The sequence below is a fragment of the Thunnus thynnus genome, chromosome 19, assembly GCF_963924715.1.
Source record: "Thunnus thynnus chromosome 19, fThuThy2.1, whole genome shotgun sequence".
NCBI classification, from domain to species: Eukaryota; Metazoa; Chordata; class Actinopteri; order Scombriformes; family Scombridae; genus Thunnus; species Thunnus thynnus.
Genome location: NC_089535.1, coordinates 27,809,948 through 27,829,852, shown reverse-complemented (window position 1 = coordinate 27,829,852; position 19,905 = coordinate 27,809,948). Strand labels below are relative to the sequence as shown.

Here is a 19,905-nt window from a genome sequence, read left to right as displayed (position 1 = left end):
TATCATAAAAGTCAGCTGATGGCCATAGTTCAGTTCAAGTTAGTTGTCATTCCAACCATATCCATAAAACACATGCATACAAAGTACCATTTCTAGAAAATCTTGTCACTTTGAGGTTTACAAATCACTAATCTACAAGAGAGCATTGAAATTATGAAGGTGTTCATTTTGGTTCATTCTAAATTGTACAGAGACCTCTGGTGCTCATTGAAGCCTCTGCTACAACTTTATGACCGTATGATAACCTCTGTTATTTGTGTGCCACGTCTCAGGTGATCAATGACTAAGTATCATAAGTATAGCTTGCATGGTAAGTGCATTATGAAGGGATCTTCTTGAGAAAGGGAGGGGACTTGAAACATTGTGAACTTATTCTTTCAAAATGTGAAACTTGTGCGATAACTGGTTTCTGCCTTGGGGTGGCGCCCAGATCACATAACGCTGGTTGTGCCCTGGTTGCATTTACTGGTTTAGCTTGATGCCTGTGCAGCACCGTGTCCAATATGCGTTTAAATCATTATTATTATTATTTTCACATAAGTTGATTTAAGATCCTTGCAATCCTTTACTTAGATTACAATAAACTTAATATGAATATTGCATGAATATGCATTTATTTGTTGTATGATATTTTATAGTTACAGTTATAGTTACAATCAAGTGTCTGGTTATTAAAAAAAAAAAAAGATTAAATAAAGTATGTTCGTAGACATGGTCAGAGTGCGCCTCGTGTTCGTTGGGAGAACATCTGTCCAACCGAAGGACTCCAAACTACATTGTGTTTTTTTCCGAGGATCCTTGAAGGCAGCACGAGGTTTGACAGCTAGACAGCCAAAACATGGCGGCTGCTAGCTAGAGCACCCAGTCGACGGGACACCTTTATCTTCTATTATCATTGTCAGCAGTCAGGGAATAAACCTGGGCCGGTAAGGATTCACGGACAGAGACTGTAAACGACTGCGGAGAATTTTTTTTTTTGCCTTTTCAGTTCTCCGGTATGTAAATGCGGTTTGTGAGCCACGGCAGACGGCGGCAGACAGGAGAAAGCTGACGGATTGTGTATACCTGGTTTCCTCACCTACTCTGGCGATATGCTGCACAGGTAAGACACGGTCCCACCCTGAGACATGTTACTCCTATGCTTGCTCATTTCTGTTTGTTTCAGCGTCCGGTGACACGTCGCTCCAGGCTAAATATAACCGGTACTCAGAGATAAAGAATGAGGAGAGAGTAGCTAGTTGTTTATCAAAGATAAGAGCAGAATTTATCTTAGCTGTCCTCCTCCACTGAAAGATTAGTTACCACATTAGCCCGGAAAGACAGACATAATACGGAGCTTATATTCTGACCCATAAGCTCATTTATTCATTGTAATTGTCTCTATTACAGTATCATGAGAAAAAGGCCTTTGTTTGTAATGTAAAAGAAACAGTCAGTCAGTCTGCTGGCTGTCACAGCATCCTTTGTTTTGTCTAAAGTGACCTGTGCTCACAGTGGGATTATGGCTCCATCCAGGGGTGATTCATACATAGTCATAATACCCCATCGCCTAATATTCAGAACCTCTCAGACATACCAGCAGAGGCACAAAATGTGACTGACAGACTCAACAAGAACAGTATCAGTCTGACAAAGGTACTGTAGTAGTATAACAGTTATATAAGGTATGAAAACACAATGCATTGATGGGTCCCAGGGAAACAGCAGGCTCCATCACTGTGCAGAAGAGGTTTGGCTTGTCATTGGGTCAATTAAAATAAAAAGTAATGTCAACACACCAGACAATCGATCATGTTTTTAAGCAGAAATGTCCAAACTAGGGCTGCAACTAACCATTATTTTCATTACTGATTAATCAGCCTGTTATTTCCTGGATTATTTATTTTGTCTGCAAACTGAAAATAATGAAAAATCTCTGTTCTTACAGAGCTGAAGCCGATGTCTATAAACGTCTGTTCAACATCAACAGTCCAAAACCTAAAGATATTCAGTTTTCTATCATGTAACACACATAAAGGCTTCAAATCCTCACATTTGAGAAGCTGCAACCAGCAAATGTTCAGCATGTTTACTTAAAAAACAACTAAAACAATCATTCGATTATCAAAATAGTTGCAGATTAATTTTCTGTCGGTCGACTAATTGATTAATGGACTAATCGTTTCAGCTCTAGTCCAAACTTCTCAGGATCCTCACTCTCTCAAATGTGATTATTTACTGCTTTTCCTGACCATGACAGTAAAGAAATATCTTTAGGGTTTGGACTGTTGATCAAACAAAAACAAGTAGTTTGAATATATCCACATTAGCTCTGGAAAATCATGTTGGGCATTTTTCTTTGTTGTCTGACATTTTATGGACGGATTAAATTCAACAGACAGATGAATTAATGATGAAAATAATCGTTAGCTGCAGTCCTACACTCCATCAGTCGGGCTCTTGTTTAGGCAAAATATGAGTCAGTCCAGAATAAAAGGCTCATGAAAACCATCCCTAGCATGATGCTAGCATCAGCACCGTACAGCCAAGCATGGTGGTTGCAGCATCATGCTGGGGATGCTTCTCATCAGAGGGAGGCTGAGGAGACTGAATTGAAGGGATAAAAAAAAAAAGAGAGAGATTTTTGAAGGAAACCTGCTCCACAGTGCACATACAGCCTAACCTAACAGAGTGTCAGGACACCTGCTGGGACATCAGGATAAGTCTGTTAACCCCACTGAAAACCCAGAAAGACCTGCACAGTTCACCAACATCTGATCTGCAGGGACAAATAAGAGAAACATACACAAACCCGAGATGATTCAAAACTTCATTGCTGCCAGTGGTGCATCTACAACGTGTCTATCTACTCAATTGAAGTGTAGGATGTGTGTAACATTAATTCTGTTCTAATCTCTGATCACCTATTTGTAGAGTAGCTCTGACTTGTTGACACATGGCTGAAGTTTCTGCCAAGAAGGAAAACAAAGTTCACTGTTGTGAGTCTGAGCTTAAGGGCTGGTTTGAATATCACACTGCTGCTGGTATCTTCACTGCTGAGAGCCAGAGCATGTGACTCTGCTATCTGTCTGTATGTCTTTGTTGGGAGTGACTCGCCTGAAGAACTGCCAGGGAACCTGCTGTTGTTAGCCTGCTAGTAAATGCCACGTTATTTGTCATTACCCAAGTTTTAGCTGTGTAAAGCTCCAGTATGTGGAATTTAGTGGCATTTAGTGGAACGGACTTGGCAGAAATGGAATATAACATTCATCAGTATGTTTGAACTAGTGTAGAATCTACTCATGGAAGGAATCTCTTTAACTGTTCTTCGGATCGTCTCCACACTCGGCGGGTGTATGGCTGGGGTTTAATATTGATAAAGTTTGAATAAAGCTCCACTCTTTGCAGGGGCAGGGTGGAGCTTCAGGGCTCTGCTGACTTGAGTCTAGCATGTCGGGGAGAGAGAGCAGAGAGGAGGCGTGACATGAGTCAGAGAAAAGAAGGCAGTGAAAACAGAGCTTTTAATCAAGAATGGACATTCTGACCCCGTGTCTTGACAGAAAGCGTAGCGTTAGCAGCAAGTGGCAGCTTCACTGTCTGTTATCCTGCTCAAATGTGCACAGTGATACAGTCAACATGAGAAAATGGTAAATGTACATATTTTCAGCCCATCGTAAACCATTCTAAACTTGAACTTTGCCCATTTGCTACACGTTGTCACATACAGTAATATAACCTAATAATGCTTTGCCCTGATGACATATCAAACCTCTTCTTCTCTTCATGTATTATTTGAGGTGATTAAATCTTTCTTCACTGTTGCATTAAATTCATATTATCCAGATCATTCAGGTCAAACATAATCAGAGCAGAAACCTTCAGGTATGCAATGACTTTTCATGTTCACTCTCAACTAGAGCTACAACTTCTGATTATTGAGTAAACTGATTAAGTGATTTATTGTTTGGTCTATAAAACATCTGAAAACAATGAAAAATACCCATCGTAATTTCAAAGAACCTAAGTTAATGTCATCACATCTTGTGTCAAACCAACAGTCCAAAACCCAAAGATGTTCAGTTTATTGTAATGTTAAGATGAGGAGATGTATGTTAAGATGTATTTGAGAAGACAGAACTGTCAGATGTTTGGCATTTTTGTTTGAAAGATTGCTTAAATAATAAATCACTGATTAGTTGTCTTTTGATCAACTAATGGATTAACAGGACTAATCATCATCTCTAGCCTCAACCACAGGTCTCAGCAGGAAGTAGTAACATTATGGATAACATTAGCCCTCCTTTGCAGGCAACCAATGTACAAGGTAGAAACGTGGATCTACCTACCAAGTGAATTTCTCTGTTTTCATCTGCTTTTCTGTCTTATCCAAACATGACTGAACCAGTTGACCAGCAAGGTGCCTGCAGGCTTTCTTCCTTCCCCAAACACATGAAGTCTGTTGCAGCTGTTCAACACACTCAGTGGCGTCTGGGTGGAGACATGCATTCCACTGCTAAATACCAAACATGCTGCAGGTTCCTATGAAGGGCCTGTTTGAGGGGATGCAGAGAAAGTTTAGTAGAGACAGGAAGTGCTGTGGTCTCTGAGATCATAACCTCACAATGATTGATCAAAGGAAAACCCAAAACCCTGTACTTCCTCCTCTCAGCTGACGGTCAGATGAAAGTCAAGGCTAATTAGCACTGCAGCATCATTTGAAGCAGGAATCCAGTGCGTTCACTCTAATTATAGTTTTCTTTCCCTCTCTGCAGGTAAACACAAGCTTCTCTGTGAACCAGCCCCTCCCTCACTCCTTCCTCATCCCCGGCCCCCTGCTGATGATGTCATCACCACCGGCGAAGCCCTCCGTCACCTCCCCCTCCCCCGGGTCCCGGCTGCGGCCCTCTGAGGCCCTGGACGCTCTGTCCGTGTCTTCCCTCCTGTCTGGGGATTTAGACGACGACGGGGACGGAGGAAGAGGAGGGGATGAGGAAGGGCTGGGAGACCTAGAAGTGAACCCATATGACGGTTTACCCTTCTCTTCGCGCTACTACGCCCTGCTGGAAGAGAGGCGGCAGTTTCCCATATGGAGGCTCAGACAGAGTGTACTGGAGAAGCTTGAGAGCCACAACATGGTGCTGCTCAGTGCACCCAGTGGAGCTGGAAAAAGCACCCAGGTAACCAGGGACCGACGGTGTCACAGGCCAGATAACGAGGGTGCAAGCTCTAAACATCAACCTTTTGTTCATCTTAAATTGACACAGTTTATTGTAATTAGAGCAGATGATGAGAAGGAAAAGATGATTTCAACACTAACAGTTAGCTATGTCTAATATTTCCATGGCATTGTTTCATAATGATTCAGCACTGATACAAACTACTGCCTACTTTAACACTTAACTCATGTAACTTCATAAGCTCAATTCACCTTCACGTCTTTAATGCTGCCTTTAACACAAACAGCCACTTTGCGTGCGAGAGCTTTAAACACAATGTAAGATTAACATAATCATTTCAAATCAGGCGACATCTGACTTAAAAATACAACACTAAAAATAAAGCAGCTTGGCAACACCGAACTGTGAAATTTGATTCCGCAGACACAATTCAGTCAATTCTACTGTGTCCAAGAGAACTCAATCAGCTGCAAGTGAAGAGCATATAATTCAATTCACATTTATTTATATAACGCCAAATCATAACAAAAGTCATCTGAGGGCACTTTTCACATAGAGCAGGTCTAGACCGTACTCTGTAATATACAGAGACACAACATTCCCTCATGAGCGGCACTTGGTGACAGCGGTAAGGAAAAACTCCCCTTTAACAGGAAGAAACCTCAAGCAGAACCCGGCTCTAGGTGGGCAGCCATCTGCCTTGGTGGCACAGAGAAGCATAATAACAACAATACTAACAATAACAACAATAACAATAATAGAGATGACTAGTAATAATAATAATAGCAGGGGAAGGTGTGAAGGCAGGACCACGCCGTCATCACTCAGGTACAAGCAAATGAAGAGGACCTCCTCACCACTTTGACAACACATACATGCTGAATATAGTGAAAAATCTATAAAGAAAGAAAGCACAACAACATCATCAACAACATCATCAACAACATAACGGTGCAAATGTAGAAAGGAGCTAAGTTATACCAAAGTACAACTTGAACTAAATTGAATGCTGGTAATTAATAATAGGGTAATGATAGCTGTAATATCAGAATCATGCGTTCAGAATATTAAAACTAAAATAGATAGTCCTCTTGAAATATGTGTTGTCTTTATTTGAGGTGTGTTTCTCAATTGTTGTCAAAGTGGTGAAGATGTTTTCTTAATTAGCTTGTGTTTGTCTATTCGCGTATGTTCTCTTAAGTCGCAGTGTGTTGACCTCTCTGAGCCACCATACATTTCTGCTGCATTGAGGTTTAATTAAGTCCGTGCAGATGGCAGAAACCAAAAGTGAAAACATTAAGATGTTTCGACTGTAGACCACAGAAACCTGTTTGATATGGAAGTAAGCCAGACATCCCAACCAGTTTCTTCATCATCACAGCAGCAGATCATGAACCAGGTTATTGTATCACAGTAACTATTGCTTTATATCTTATATGATATGATGATGTCATTAAAATACCGGCAAAAACACATAGGCTAAACATGTGTTTATAACTGTGAATGAATAGTATATTTTCATATATTGACACACGTATATTTCCCAGCTGACACTTGGAGCATTATACTGCTAAACCCGTACAGTACTCTCTTTATAGCAGATGTGTCATTGCGTGTCGGGCCTTTCCCCTGTGATGACCTGGTTATCATTATACCTGCTGCTCAGCCCCACCCCCCCTCAGGCTAATGAATGGCTACACTAAACCACTCCAGTAGACTTACACTGTCCTGCTGTAACCTGAACACTCATTTCATCAAGAAACCCTCTGGGCTCTCCTTTCCAGCTCCTTCCTGTCCATCTGCACTTTTAATGCTACTGTCATGTGTCTCTAAAGAAAAGAAAACACTTTCTCCTGCCGCATCTCGATCTTTCTGCGGACACACAGACGTATTATCACAGTCGTTGTCAGGTCCCTGTCACTTCGACCTTTGCACTTCTAACTGTCGGCTGCATGTTAATGTCAATTATTTCTCTACCTGTGTGCTCTCACTGAGGGTTGAGTAAGAACAACTGATATCTTGCTCAGACTGTACTGCAACCTGTATCTGTCTCTGTCCTCCTCGTTAGATCTAATGCAGGGTTTGATTAAATATTTATCCAAGGGTCATGTTTATTTGTTCACTCCACACTTAAGTTTCCTGTTCATTTATTACTGGAACATGTACACACCTGCAGTACTGTGAGCCATGTAGATGAATAGACAATGTTTTGAGGAAGACACCCTGAGGAAGCTTCATTCATTACCATATGTTGTATGATAGGCTTTCATTTTTATTTTATAGGTTTAAAGGTACCCTGTCAGGTTTAAAGCTACCCTGTGTAATGTTTGATCACTAGTTGAGTTATGGAGCAATGTTTTCCCTGATTTGTAGTTTGTGCACATGCACGAGGACACGCTTGCAAGCGCCAGGAAACATGGCAGTGTACCAACAAAAGGCAGGGAAGAAGAAGACTGCTAGTTAGCAAACAGAGGCAAATGTTTTACGAGGAAGAAAATACATTCTTCACATGTGTTAGTCCTCAAGGATACACACAGTGTGTTTTAGTAAAAATCACTGAATGTAAACATTAACTTTTCACTAGAAAACTCCACAGGCAACCTTTAATCTTGGGATTTGTGTTTTCACAAACTGCATAGTTAGCATTATGCACCAAACTACCTTAATTGACTTTTGTGAGCTGAAATTTTCTCTGTGTTTTTCTCACTTCTTTAAGCTCAACTAATTAATATTTTTTATATTAATAGGTCAAATAACTACATGTAAAGGGAAAGAGGTCACTTCTACTGATGTAGTGACCTTTTTAGGCTATTTTAGCTCATTATTTTGATTTTATTGCACAATTACTGTGTCTTTGTGTCTCTGTGTTTTCATCACCCTTTTTTCATCATTAGCTGGCAGCTGTTTTCAGCTGACAAGCTCTGATAAACTCACTGTACACTACCTGCTCAGCACCAAACAGAAAACAGACACAGTTATCAACCAGCTGGTGAACATAGTGGAGCATTTAACAGATATTTCTGTCAGGAATTTGTGTAGAACAAACAGAGCTGAAAGGAGAGTGAATATTGGACTTAGTGACCAGAAACACTACTCCCAACGTTAAATACTAATGTTGCTATGTGTCTGCTGGATGTGTAAATAGGCATCTCTTTGCTTACATGTCTGATATTACAACTTCATAAAGGATAGTCAGTATTCTTCAGGTTGTTGTGGAGGTCTTCTGCCCCCAAGTGGCTAAAAAAATTCACTTGAGGGCTAACAATTATTGCAGCTGTTACACCTTAAAGTAAATTCTAGTCAAAATTTAGAATGCTGGTTTATGAGATTGGTGTGAGGCCCTTTTACAGGCCCGACTGACCAGTCTTGACTAGTCCTCTTACTATTTTTTTCCTCTTAGTGAGATATGTTGAACTACTCAGAACACTTTGAATAGACAGTGAAAGCTGAGCATTATAAGAAGTAGGGAATGTCCATGACATCTGGGGTAAAAGTGCTCCACCTTCATGTCTCCAGTATTATATTACTACTTCCTCCTGTTGTTGACCTCTCTTTTTCCTGTTCTTCCTCCTGTCATCCCTCCAGGTGCCACAGTGGTGTGTGGAGTACGCTTTGTCCTATGAATTTTCTCAGGGACTGGTGTGCTGTTCTCAGCCATATTCGGTGGCAGCAGTGAGTCTGGCTCTTCGTGTGGCTGATGAGATGGACCTCAGTCTGGGTCTGGAGGTGGGCTACAGGGTGTCTCATGATGACGGCTGTACACCCGACACCTTGCTCAGGTTAGGATACATGATCATGACATTTCATTAACATGTTGTTATATTTCCCACTACAGGGTAATGATTTTCATATTCAGTTGCACTTCTACAGCTACTAACAAAACAGAAAACAGTTTTCCCATTAATCATTCACAGCAGAGGTACTTAAGCTGCTGATATCAGTGTTTTTTTCATTAGTCATGTTATGACATAGTGATGTCATAACATGGTAAACGGGTTGGTACATGATAAATGGGTTGTATTTATATAATGCCTTTCTAGTCTTTTGACCACTCAAAGCATGAAACAAAAGACTTTTTTAAAAAATGATTCGTCTGTTTTAATGGATCCAAGCAATGTCTAAAATCCAAAAAAATAAGACATTTTATATTTAACATAAACATGAAACATTTTTAAAGATGAATATATAAAATAAACAATTAACTCTAGGTCATATAATGATAACAAACAGTTATAATATGCAGTGCAGTCTTTGCAGAACTTGATAAGACTTGTTAATCTGTGATGGTGCAACAAAACAGTTTTTTTTACGTTTCTGACTTGTATTCATACACAAGAAAACTGAAATTTTCATTCTTTCATGTCATGATATATCTACAGTAAAATTGCTTTAGAATCTAAAGTCCGGTCACTCTTGGCTACATACAGATGGAGAAGAGGAGAGAAGAGCTCAGTGCATTATGGGAAGTCCCCCGGTAGTCTAGGCCTATAGCAGCATAACTAAGGGCTGGTCCGAGGCAAGCTTGGTCGGCTTTAACTATAAGCTTTATCAAAAAGGAAAGTTTTAAGCCTAATCTTAAACATAGAGAGGGTGTCTGCACCCCAGACTGAATCTGGAAGATGTTTCCACAGGAGAGGAGCCTGATAGCTGAAGGCTCTGCCTCCCATTCTACTTTTGGAGCCTGCATTCTGGGAGTGCAGTGTTCTAGTGGGGTAATAGGGTACTATGAGAACAGTCTTCTTCATCAACACAACTCAAGTACAACTAATTTCTCAACAAGACATCACAATTCAAAATGTGCTCAAAAAACATTAGAGAAAACCATTGAGTCATTCATTGCTTTACTTTGTAGCTCACTGCTGATCTCTATCGTGTGTAATTGTCTTTTCCTCCCTGAAGGTGATGTAGATCATATCATTGGATTTCACCAGTATTGTATGATAATGTTACATGGTCTTTCATTCACTTACAGACACACCTTGAGTCTTTGTTCTCTGTTTTCCTGCAGTTTTTTTTATCCAGCATGACAGTAAAAGTGTCACAGTATTATCATATACTGAAAGTTGATCCCTGTGTTTCTGTTCCTGCACTCTGAAATGATGGCATGAATAAATGTACATCCAGAAAAGTTTTACTTTTCAGCCATTTCACTTCATCTCTTGTGCTCTCATGATAGAGCTCCTGATGGTGATGGTGTTTTTTATGTGGTTTAAGTCTGACCCACCGAGCCACCCTGCTGTCAAAATACTGTAAAATCTTTATTTAAAATATCTATATTTTAAAGGATACTTGTTCTTTCCTCATCTATGTTTTCCTTTCTCTCTCTCCAGGTTTGTCAGTGACACTCTCCTGCTGGAGGAAATGATGTCAGACCCACTACTTCACCAGTATAGCATCGTGGTCTTGGACGAGCTCCAGGAGCGCACCGTGCCCACCGACGTGCTGCTGGGTCTGCTGTGCGATGTCTGCCGCCAGAGACCAGACAACTTCCGGGTGGTTCTCCTCACCCATCCGACGCTGGCGCAACGCCTCGCCACCTTCCTGGGACCCTCTGTCCCTCACCTCTCCCTGGACAGCCTGCTCTCTGACCCCCCTACCAGAAGCCAGGAAGAGGGGGGTGAGGTAGACGAGGACAGCAAGGCTGTGGAGGTGAACAGGGTGGAGACACTGTACCGGGAGCCTTCTTCTGGGAAGGAACCTATGGCTGCTGCCTGTCACTTGGTGTTGGATCTGCACCGAAGGGGAGAGGAAGGAGATGTGATGGTGTTTCTGGCCAGTGCACAGGTACAAGTTTACTTTCATACATCAGAATACTCAGAACATTTTTGAAAAAGGCAAACAAGCCCACCTATAAATATTTCTTTAAGTATCAGTGTCATGTATGATGAGCATTGAAGGCCCCATGAAAGGGAAGTTAGAGCGTCTTCAGCTTCTGTACTGTGACGTATTTCCCAGTGAAACAGAATATTTGAGCAGTGTACAGTTACAAGAGATATTTCAATCAAATCCTTTGCATTTGATTGGACTGCTAAAAAGTGGGCGGGGTTTTAGTTTTGCACAATATGGAGCTGCAGAGAAGAACTGAGCTCTCTCTTCATACTCTGCCCCCCAAATTCATGGAGGCGCATTGCCAAGGCAACGACCAAAAGAGAAATATGACAGAATCCAGAGTGATGCGTCAGCTGTAGAGTCACTCCTCTCACACTTTATCATGAGCAGAAAAAAATGTTTGTCTCTTGTGAGCACAACAGTCCATCCACACTCTCCACCTCTCTGCTGCCTCCCCACTTCTCACTTCACCTGCGTTCAGCGAAACGGTTAATGAGTTGAAAACACAAACAGCTGCCTGCTCAGATTACTCTTCACTAAACGCAACAGAAACAGACTCAGAGTGTAAAAACAACACAGGGGGTCTGAGTGAGATTGTCTCAGATTCAGTGTGGGTCAGTTGATACATTTAATAAAATTGAAGCGAATCTGTTCTGTGAGAAAAACACTTTCTTTGTGAACTGGCCACAGCCTCTCTCTTCAGTTCACCAGCTCTACCCCACCATTCAACGGGTGCTGGAGACGAGAGACCGCTGCTCTGATGACTCCCCCCCGTCCTGTGCACGAGCATGAACGCCCCCTGCTGATATGCCAGAGTAGTGTTGTAAACACAGCGGCTCTGTCTGAGCCACATACCCATTTACAGAGCCAGAGCTGTGTATGAACACAGCACACACACACAGAACGGACAGCTAGTGGACCGAGAAGAGATATTCGCTGAATTTGACAAAAAGTGTATTGAACAATCTCTCTCCAGAATCACTGACTCTACCTTTAACAGAGACACAGTGCATATATCATCCTGAGAGAAAAAAAAAAGAAAAATTGACCAGCCTACCCAGATTCTTGAATCCCAAACTAAAACATTTTTCTAGAGTACAGTAAAGAAAAAGCCTGTTTAAGAGTCTTTTATAGTCCATGAGGCTGTGTTATTGTGGCCCCTGTTTCATTGTAGGTGTTGTGAGGATCTCAATGTGCCAAAATGCAAAAAAATGTAACCATTATACAACTGATTTGAAGTAAAACTAAACCTTTTGGTGTTTTGCAGTGAAAGCTCATCTGTTTTGCATTTTTAACAAAGCAAAACTGGTCAAACCAAAACTCATTCTGAGGTGTGCAGTTGAGTTTCACATCTTTTGTCTTGTAGAGGAGCAAAACAAGGACACCTCAGCCTCTGGTGCACTGCAGGTGTCTGGTGTCCTGGTTCACACTCACACACACTTTAGGGGAATGATACTGTGTACAGCACGTCATTGTCGTCCTTCGATGTGCACAGCTATCTGTACATTGTGACGTCTCTCTCACTGTCTCAGAAGGAGCCCTCTGGATAGGCTGACAGCGGAGGGTCGTCAGTGTAATACGGTTCACCTGGGCTGCCAAGCTATATATAAACCAGTCCATATGGTCATTGTTTATCTCCTTCACTCCTGCTGACATCCACCCTGCATCATATTCTTTTGATTCTGCACTTTGTATTAATTGTTCTGTGTTAGTTTCAGTTTTAATATTTGTTTAAAGCAAACTCTTGCGTGCACTCCCTCCTCACATTCCAGAGCCGGTTTGTGACAACATGTTGACCTGTACTGTATCAAACTATCTCATGCATGTTAAACTCCCATTATGTCAACATCGCCACACCTGCTGCTCCTTGTCACACTGTCTGTCCTGGTTTGCATAGAGACACAGTCTGGCATATGTACTAGATTTGTAAGTCAAAGTCCTATCTGATGATACAGATCTGTTCTGGTTAATCCTCATCGAAGGACACGCACACACACACACACACACACACACACACACAGAGTGTATGCGGAGGGTTTGAGAGTGAGTGTGAAAGAGTGGATTAAAACTGAGGCTCCATTTCTCTCTCCTACCTGTTTTTATGTAGGAAATAGAAGAGTGTGTGTCTCTGCTGGAGAAGGAGTGTGTAGCTCTGAGTCCTCAGCTGGGTCCCCTCAGGATCCTCCCCCTCCACGCTGGCCTGGGTGAGCTGACCCAGAGGGTGTACGGGTCTGACCCCGAAGCTTCTACGCTGAGGGAGAACGACAGCTCTGAGGGCATGGACGGCTCGGTGCTGGGAGCCGGAGGCCCGGGGGTCAAGAGGAAGGTTATCCTCACAGATGCCCTCGCAGAGGCTTCCTTCTCCCTGCCAGCCATCCGCTATGTCATAGACACAGGCCTTCAGCTCAAAACTGTGAGTTTGTGTTCATTACTGAAATAATGTCATTAAATGAGAACAAAATAATCCCACGGTACTTACTCTCATAAGGTTTTAATGTATTTAATCTCTGTGATAACTGGATGCTTGTTATTTTTGGATAAAGTAGACGCTAAATCAGGGAAACATGCCAAATTTATTGTGGGAGACAATTATTTGATTAAAGGGGAACTTCACCAATTTTCCAGCATTTTTTAAGCATGTTTCTAGGTGTTGGGGAGTACTACTGCATATGTGATAAAAGTAGTATAAAGCCTTTTGTGTCTCCAGAGTCAGTTGTGTGAAATCTGATGAACTGCCTCAAGTGATGTCACTTGATTAAAAAAATCTAGGGGTGTGTAGTTAGAAAGAAGTGAGGTTAACAGATCTCTGTAACCCGCTCCTCATCTCTGTTGAACGCTAGCAGCTCCAGGCTACGTTACCTGCTACTAGCTTAAAACAACTGAAACAGTTTTGATTTTTTTTTTGTCTGAGCAACAGTGCTAAATTTGTGAAGTTCTCTTTTAAAGTATTTCTGATATTTTTGTTCATTTTGTGCCACAGGTTTACAATCCTCAAATAAGAGCAAACTCACAGGTCTTGAGGACCATCAGCAAACACCAGGCTGACATGCGAACTCAAAGAGTGAACAGCCACCTTCCAGGTAGGTCAAAGGTCATTGCTATTAGTCAGACTGGATATTACCTAACATAGTGCATATATGCAATGCAGACATTTCTTTGAAGTCTCGGATTTCACTTAAAGCTCATACATGTAGGATTTGAAACTGTCTGACTTTGGGGCCTCTAACTCAGATTTTGGCATCTAATTGTGTAAGAAACAGTCCATGTCATTAAATGTTAATCACAGGTTGAAAATGAAAATGTAAAACTATCTGATTGTGTCATGACTGTTTACTTCTTGCGTTTTCCTTGTTGGTCTTTAGGGCTGTCTCTGCGTCTTTACCCCCAGTCTCTGTATGACGATGGGATGGGGGAGGCCCACTGTCCAGGGGTGGTGGAGGAAAATCTCAGCCACTTGGTGTTGTTGCTCAAGAGGCTTGATATTGCCGACATGGGACAGTGCAAGTTCCTGGACAGACCAGGTAACCTTATCAGCTACTTTGAATAACAACTGTGATGCATCAAAAGAAAGAAAGAGTCGATGAGAAGCATAGATAATATTCTCAGAGGGTTAAGGTAGGTTTCGGATGCAGTCTGAAATTTTAGACCTTTGAGGACCTCTAATGCCTGTTGTTGCAGACCAGTTAGATTTCCCCCTGTGCTAAGAGTACTGAGATGCTCTTAGTGTTATTGAGGCCAGCAGACTGCAGCTTTAGTAGCAGTTGTGAAAGCCTGAAGGCAGAGCAGGTTTGGCGAGGCCGTGGAGGATTACTTTCAGATGGCCACAAACCGTTTTGTGACTTACAGTGAGGGGATCAAGCAGTGCATCCTCTGCTGTTCTCAAACTGGGGATATCTGTGAAAGGTTGGACAGACCACTTAGAGAAACTTCCAAGCACATAGAAGATTAGACTTGGAGAAAGATACACCTCGTCCTCCTTTTTTTGTTTGTTATCAAGACACAGAAGAGCTGTGGAGAGTTTCTGTAGTTCACTGACATCAGCGTGGTGTCTCTACTGTTTGTCGTCCTTGTTGCTTCAACAGAACATGATCATTGTGTACTACAGACATTAACAGCTCAGTCCAATGCAGTATCAGCACAGTCTGAGGCCATGGCTCTCTTTAAGATTAAACGTGGCTTCTTTTTTCTCTCTCTCCCTCTCCCTCTCCAAATTTCTTCTTCCCTCCCTCCCAGCCCCTGAGGCTCTAATGCAGGCCTTGGAGGACCTGGACTATCTGGCGGCACTGGATGATGACGGTAACCTGTCGGAGGTGGGCATCATAATGTCGGAGCTGCCGCTGGAGCCGCCTCTAGCTAAAGCCCTGATCGCTGCCTGCGAGTATGACTGTGTGGATGAGTTGCTCACGATAGCTGCCATGCTCACAGGTAAAAAAAAAACAATAAATACCAGCGGTATTTATTGTTCAATTTTATAAGGGGGACTTTAATGTACTTTTTAGAAAATGACCATTTGGTGTAATCTTTGTCTTCTGTCAGCTCCTTCCTGCTTCGTGACGGCGGAGCCCAGCAGAGAGGAGGCTGCTGTCACTCACTGGCGACCTCTAATGCACACAGAGGGAGACCACATGACTCTCATTAATATTTATAAAGCCTTCATAGAACGTATGTACACTCCTGCCCTTATTATATACATACATTATTAGTTACAGGGTTCCCACTGATGGTGAAATACATTGAATTCAGTAATTTAACTGGACAGGTATTGTTATATTGCTACAACACAACTGTTGAATGTGTTTTAATATCAACTGGAAGGAATACAGTGTTTCAGTCTTGCATATGAAATGTAATGGCCTGAAATTTAGCATCATGACCACAAGGGGAACCCTGCAATAATGACTGGTACTCATGACAATAAAGGTTTCATCAACATACAGTAACATGATAAATACATGAATTATTGAATGGTCTGTGTGTGATAATTGCAGATAATCAGGACGAGGCATGGTGCACGACAAACTTCCTCAGCCACGCCGCCTTACGATTGGCTGTGGTGATCAGGGCCGAGCTGCTGGAGGTGATGCAGCGAATAGAGCTTCCTGTTTCGCCTCCTGCCTTTGGATGCCAAGACAACTGCACGAATATCAAGCGTGCTCTCATCTCAGGCTTCTTCCTCAAAGTAAACACCCTGCTGTCTTTAACCCCGTTACCACAGAGGATTGCTTATCTCTTCCTTCAATGCCATTATGTGTTCACATTTCTTACATTTATACTTTTTTTTTCTTTACTTTTTTTTCTTTTTTGATGTACATTTTTAGCTATGCTAGCATAGGACTGAGTAATCATTCAGTATTATTGGATACTGACTTCAGCGGAATTATATCATGACCTGATCGTCATCATGTTAACACATTTCTGTGGGCTATAAATAAAAAATTTTTTGTTTAACACATACGCATAGTTTAGTCTAGTTTAGTGGGAGAGCAAACATTTGCCATTTATAATTTGCATGTCATGATAAATATCAATATCAGACAATATCATTTTCATATCATGATTTCAATCATATTACCTAGCTCTATGCTAGCAGTGTGGCTCAAGCTATGACAGTGTCGCTAGGCACACCACCTCAGTCCAGACTGAAATATCTCAACAAAAACTGGATGGATTGCAATAAAAGTTAATACAGACATTCATGGTTTCCAGAGGAGAGCATCCTAATGACGCACTGACCTCTAGCACTACCATTAGGTCAAAGTTTCCACTTCTCCAATGAATTATCTCAACATCTATTAGTTGGAATGGCAAAAATTTGATAAAAGACATGTGACAAGACAACAAATGTCCCATCATCCTCAGGTGTATTTTGTGTTTAGTGCTAATTAGTAAATGTTAGCATACTAATACATGAAGGTAAGATGGTAAACATGTTAAACATCACCATGTTAGCATTGTCATTGTGAACATATTAACATGCTGATGTCAGCATTTAGCCAAAACACTGCCGTATATGAGTATGTCCTTGCAGAGCTGCTAGCATGGCTGTAGACTCTCTGTCAGTCTCGATGGTTCTGTTCTGCTTTACAGTAGCTTTGACCTTTTTCAAATTCATTCTGTTTATTAAAGCTGAACTGACAGCATGTTTAAGTTTTGTACTGTACGTAATTTGACTCTTCGTTAGCTCAAATATTTAGTGTTTGTCCCCCAAAAAATTGAGATGAAAAACTGAATTTAATTTTAGTTATTTGGTTAGTTTTTTTTAGTTATTCACACAAATTACACAGCTTGAGTGTGTCTGCAGTGTGTTTATTTGCCCCAAAGAGCTGATACACCAATTGTACAAACAGTAGCTGAAGTTAGCTAGCAATGAACGCACTGACTGTGCATATTTCTTTCCTCGGTTACAATGTTTCACACCTCATCCCTCATCTTCTTGCTGTTAACTGTTGGAAATGTTCTTTTCCTCCTCAGGTGGCTCATGATGTGGATGGCTCGGGTAACTACCTCCTGCTAACTCACCGCCATGTGGCTCACCTGCATCCCTTCTCTTCCTACCTGTGTCGCCAGCCCCGTCCCGACCCCCCCAGCTGGGTCCTCTACCATGAATTCACCATCTCCCGCGATAACTGCATCCGCATCGCTTCCGACGTCCACCCTCAGATGTGAGTCAAACTGTGAGATTGGTTATAGGGATGTTTGTGCTGTGCAATTTAACCAGAACCCTTTTTCAATTTTCTTGATCAAAGTAAAGATTCTAAACATCCATCTTGTCCAGTCTGTTAATGATGAACCAGTACTCAGTCGATTTCTCTAACAGTTGATGTTAGAGAAGCCTTTTGACTTTGGACAGAGTCAGGCCAGTTGTTTCCCCCCATTTCCAGTCTTTATGCTAAGCTAGGCTAATTGCATCCTTGCTCCGGCTCTGTACTTCAACACACAGCCATGAGATTGATAGTAGAGCTGCAACAATTAGTCCAGCTTCTTCAATGTGAATATTTTCTGTTTTCTTTAGTCTTCCAGGACAGTAAACTGAATACATTCGGGTTATGGACTGTTGATTGTGACAAAACAAAACATTTCAGAGAGGCTTTGACCTGAATTGCTCCTCCAGGTTGCATCTTGGCCTTTGGGAAACACTGGTCGAAATTTTTCACCATTGTCTGACATTTTATAGATCAAATGACTAATTGAGAAAATGATTGACTACTTTGCGTCGATAATGTAACTAATTGTTAGTTGCACCCCTAATTGATATCAATCTTCTCATCTCACTCTTGTAAAGAAAGCCAATAAGTATTCCTTATGTGATTGCAGCCTCTAAAACTGTAAGAATTTCAGTTTTTATCTATGACTGTAAATCCCATCGTAATCCTCTCACTCCTCTGCTTCAGGCTGGTGGAGCTGGCCCCTCAGTACTACCTGGGAAACCTGCCATCGAGTGACGGCAAAGAGCTGCTGATGGAGCTGAGGCAGAGTCTGGAGCCTCACACGTACGAGCAGGACGGAGTGTCAGACACTCACAGCCGGACTCACAGAGACGGAGACGCTGATGGGACTCACAATCAGTCCAGCACTGAGCTCTGTGTCGTCCAGTGAGACGAGACAAAAGAGGAGACGGAGCCTCTCAGGAGAAGACACTAAACACACAGCTGTCACTTTATTGCTTGATCTGAGATTTGGTACTTTATATGAACTTCTCTTTGAAATCTCATCTGAAGTTGAATCATTTTGATGTATGATTTAAAATGGACTTTTATTGATAGTTGATACTATAAAACACTATTGTACAGTAATATAAATATTCAAACCTCTTCATTTTCTCCATATTTGGTTGTGCTATTGACTTATTTATAAATTTATTTAAATTTCAACTACTTTTCAATGTTTTATTACATTACTTTTTATTTTAAATGAGGGATTTCTGTGTTTCTGTTTGAGTAATTCTACAAAAAAAATGTCTAAAAATCATCACTTTGTCATTCTGGGGTGTTTCACTGATGGCAAAAAAATGATTTTAAATTGTCTGTAACATAACAAAAGTGGGGAAAAGAATGGAGATATTAAACTGAACCTTTGAAGTGTATTTTTTTGTAAAAAGCATTTGAGCAAAAAGCAATACACACTACTTCAACGAGCTGAGACACTGTTATTGGATGACCTCTGACATCTATGCAGATTCACAGACTGATAGACTGATGGCTTCTCAGGGCTCACTGTGATCTGTGATGACACGATGTAGCAGTGATGCACAGAGCTTCTATTTTCCTCTTTTTTATACTGTTTGTATAATGTTTGAGTTTCCTGCTTAGATCTTCGTTCTGCTTTTTTCTGTCCGACTTAGTGTCCATAATGAAAAATCTTTGTGTTAAGTGGATTCTTACGTCCTATTCTCTGTCAGTATAATGAGATTCAAATAAAAGTGTGGATTTTCATGTTTGACATATCTCAGCTGACTGATTTTTCACTTCATTTTCTTATCTTCACTGTGTGTAGTAATACCTCTGTCTCGTATTAAAGACAGCACACAGATTTATTTCTCAGTATTTCTGTTTTTTTCAGGTCATCAGGTGGCAGACGTTAGTTTTGGATGATGGCGTAACATATGTAAAATATAACAGTACAAGTACAGTAAGTATGTTGACAGTATTCCTCTTCCAACCAGGTTAGCATGCGTTCATGTCAGTGTGGACTCTGGTCTTTTGTAAAGATTCTGTGTGCAGTAGGGTGTCTGTGTGCTTTGAAGCTGAACCTTCCTCTTGCCAGAGGCCTGTGCTGTTCAGTGTGTTGGTGAGCTGCAGCAATTCCTGCTTTCTCAACCTTGACAAGATGAAAGAACAAGAGATGAACGCTGGATGCTTTTCTTTCTATATCAGTTTCCTTTCTATATCAGTATTAGGTGTCATTATTACAGCAGCTCATT

The 19,905-nt window shown here is 41.4% G+C and overlaps 1 protein-coding gene across 1 annotated transcript; it reads left to right on the top strand.

Moving 5' to 3' along the window:
• The first annotated feature begins 633 nt into the window (after window positions 1–633).
• Window positions 634–19,424, top strand: dqx1 (DEAQ box RNA-dependent ATPase 1). The gene is made up of 12 exons (XM_067573541.1): window positions 634–1,102; window positions 4,752–5,156; window positions 8,742–8,935; window positions 10,487–10,940; window positions 13,093–13,398; window positions 13,966–14,065; window positions 14,348–14,506; window positions 15,219–15,410; window positions 15,522–15,647; window positions 15,974–16,164; window positions 17,457–17,647; window positions 18,377–19,424. The coding sequence occupies exons 2-12, from the start codon at window positions 4,818–4,820 to the stop codon at window positions 18,579–18,581; spliced, it is 2,457 nt and encodes an 818-aa protein (XP_067429642.1). The 5' UTR covers window positions 634–1,102; window positions 4,752–4,817; the 3' UTR covers window positions 18,582–19,424.
• The last annotated feature ends 481 nt before the right edge of the window (window positions 19,425–19,905 follow it).